At 61.3% G+C, this 2,383-nt stretch overlaps 1 protein-coding gene across 1 annotated transcript in view; it reads right to left on the bottom strand.

The window, feature by feature from the left end:
* Positions 1-2,383, bottom strand: part of DCTN1 (dynactin subunit 1) — a 21,323-nt gene that overhangs the window by 16,786 nt on the left and 2,154 nt on the right. The window contains exon 3 of the mRNA XM_035903149.1: positions 269-473. Coding sequence (XP_035759042.1) covers positions 269-473 — 205 coding nt within the window. The remainder of the gene's footprint in view (positions 1-268; positions 474-2,383) is intronic.

The following is a 2,383-nucleotide window of genomic DNA, read 5'->3' as shown; positions in this document are numbered from 1 at the left end:
AGGGGCACGGTCCCTGCCCTGCTCCTGCTGGCCACACCACTCCTGGTACACACGGTCATACCCGTGCCTGCCGAGCAGGGCTGGGGCCGCAGCAGAAGCCCCGGTGGCTGCCAGGGGAGGTCACAGAGGCAAAGCCTCAGCCCCACCACAGCCAGCAGTGAGGAGCCACCACTGCTGCGAAGCAGTCAAGCGTGCTGCTGCCCAGTGAGGAGCATCCCTGTGCAGTGGGACCCAGGCTGAGACCACCCGAAAGCCGACCCCTTCCCACCTTTCTCTTCGATTTCGTGCTTCAGGATCTCCAGGTCCATCGTGAGATATTCCACCTTCTCCTTCAGGGAGTCCACCTCCTGCTGCAGGGACTCTGCTCGCTCTTCTGCCATCTCCTTGTCCAGGGTGGCCATTTCAATCGCGTCAGCGGTGTCTGCCATCTCCTCCATGTAGCGCTCCTTGGCTTCCAAGGCATCTTTGGCTTCCTGTGGTTGAGGACACGTGAGTGAGAAGACCCTGGAAGCCCAAGGCCAGCGATGGAGAGCCCCCTCTCACAAACAACGAGCCTCGGGCAATTACGTCTGTGGCAGGAGGATCAAGTCCAATTAACAGCAGCTTATCTGGGCTCAGGGTGCCCGTCCCCGCTCCCTAAGGCCTCTCCCCTGCTTCACACCTTCTCCCATCCACAAAAGAGCCCAGCAGAAAAGCAATCTGCAGGCGAGGAGAGACAGATCTGAAGACAGAAAAGACGTAGGCTTGTGCTGGAGCAGGCAGTCGAATAAATCACTGGGGAAAGAAACCGAGAGTCCACCCTGGAGAGCCAGGGCAGAGAGAAGCAAAAGCTCCTCTGCCAGCATGGCCGGCGTCCTGCCATCCGCCCGGGAGCAGCGGGCAGGGGTGCCAAGGGCCCAGACCCCATCCCCGGGGAGAGGGGGCAGAGGGAGAGGGGTAACCTGCCGCGGGCGTTCCAGCTGACGCCCAAAGGCAGAGCAGAAACGTTCCCGATACCGAGCGACGCTGAGATTCCGGTGCTCCGAAGCCCCGTGGCTGGGGCTGGCAGCGGCTCAAGCAGCCGGCCCTGCGGGGCAGGAGCTCGGCACGCGTTCGTTTGGCTAAAGGGAAGTGAGCTTCAACAGACTAAAGTCTGGATTAGAAAGTCAGGGGCAGGACCCCCCGGGAAGCCACCGGAGAGGGGAACCCGCTCCAGAGCCGGCCAGGAAAGACACGGGGTGCGGGGCAGGGAGGACTCGCGCGCCCGGCGCCGGCGGGGGCTGAGGTGGGCTCGTGCACCCCCAAGCCAGCCGCTCCTGTCCCGCACATCCCCAGGGACGCAGACTCCAAACGCCCCTGAGCACCCCGCTCCAGTGTTTGATCACCTGCACAGGGAAAAGGGGTTTGCTTACGTTTAAACCGAATTCCCTGCATTTTGGTTTGTGCCCCTTTCTCCTCGTACTGTTGGTGGGCACCACGGAGAAGAGTCTGGCTCCATCTCCTTTCCTTCCCCCACCAGGTACCTGTACACAGCACCGAGGCCCCTCACCCCCCAGCCTCCCAGACACCCATCATGACATGCTGAGCTTGGATGGGGACCCTCGCCCCCCCAGACACCCATCACAGCGTGCGGAGTTTGGATGGGGACCCTCGCCCCCCCAGCATCCCCAGGCACCCATCACAGCGTGCTGAGCTTGGATGGGGACCCTTGCCCCCCCAGCCTCCCAGACACCCGTCATGACATGCTGAGCTTGGATGGGGACCCTCGCCCCCCCAGCCTCCCCAGACGCCCATCACAGCGTGCCGAGCTCAGACAGGGCTCCAGAGGACCGGATCCTCAAACCACTGTCCAAGAACCGCCCTGAGAAGCTCCAGCTGGCTGCAGCCCAGCTCCCAAACAGACTCCATGCTGATTACAGCATGACCAAGCTAAAGCTTGTATTAATGCTGCATTTAAACTGAAACCACGTCGGGAAGCTGCTGCTCTAAGCCGTGACTACCACGAGCACAGGAACACACCACTCGCTTGCCGAGACCGCGGCTCTAACGCATGGCAGCAGTGGGAGGAAGGACAAGCTGCTGCTTTGCACGCGCTGGAGGGTCAAAGACAAGCGCAGGGCAAAAAAAGCCCCCATGATGCAGGTGTGGCAGTTGTAAAAAACGTTCGAGACATCCAGGCACCAGGAAAGCTTGGGGGAGATGAACAGGTCCCGCAGCGGCACCAGTGAGCCCCGTCCTACGGGGCTGGCTCCCCTGGCTGGATCGGGAACCTCAATACGCAGCAATGCTCCCAAAGCTGCTGGAGTCCTCTCATTTTTGATGTCAGCTGCAAGGTCTCCAGGAGCTTTGCTTAGGCTTTTGAAGGTGGGACTGGCAGTTTATCGGCAGGTTTGGAGTTGGAATG

Source organism: Egretta garzetta, unplaced genomic scaffold (genome assembly GCF_000687185.1).
Source record: "Egretta garzetta isolate BGI_Z169 unplaced genomic scaffold, ASM68718v1 scaffold501, whole genome shotgun sequence".
NCBI lineage: Eukaryota > Metazoa > Chordata > Aves > Pelecaniformes > Ardeidae > Egretta > Egretta garzetta.
This window is presented reverse-complemented; position numbering and strand designations above follow the sequence as displayed.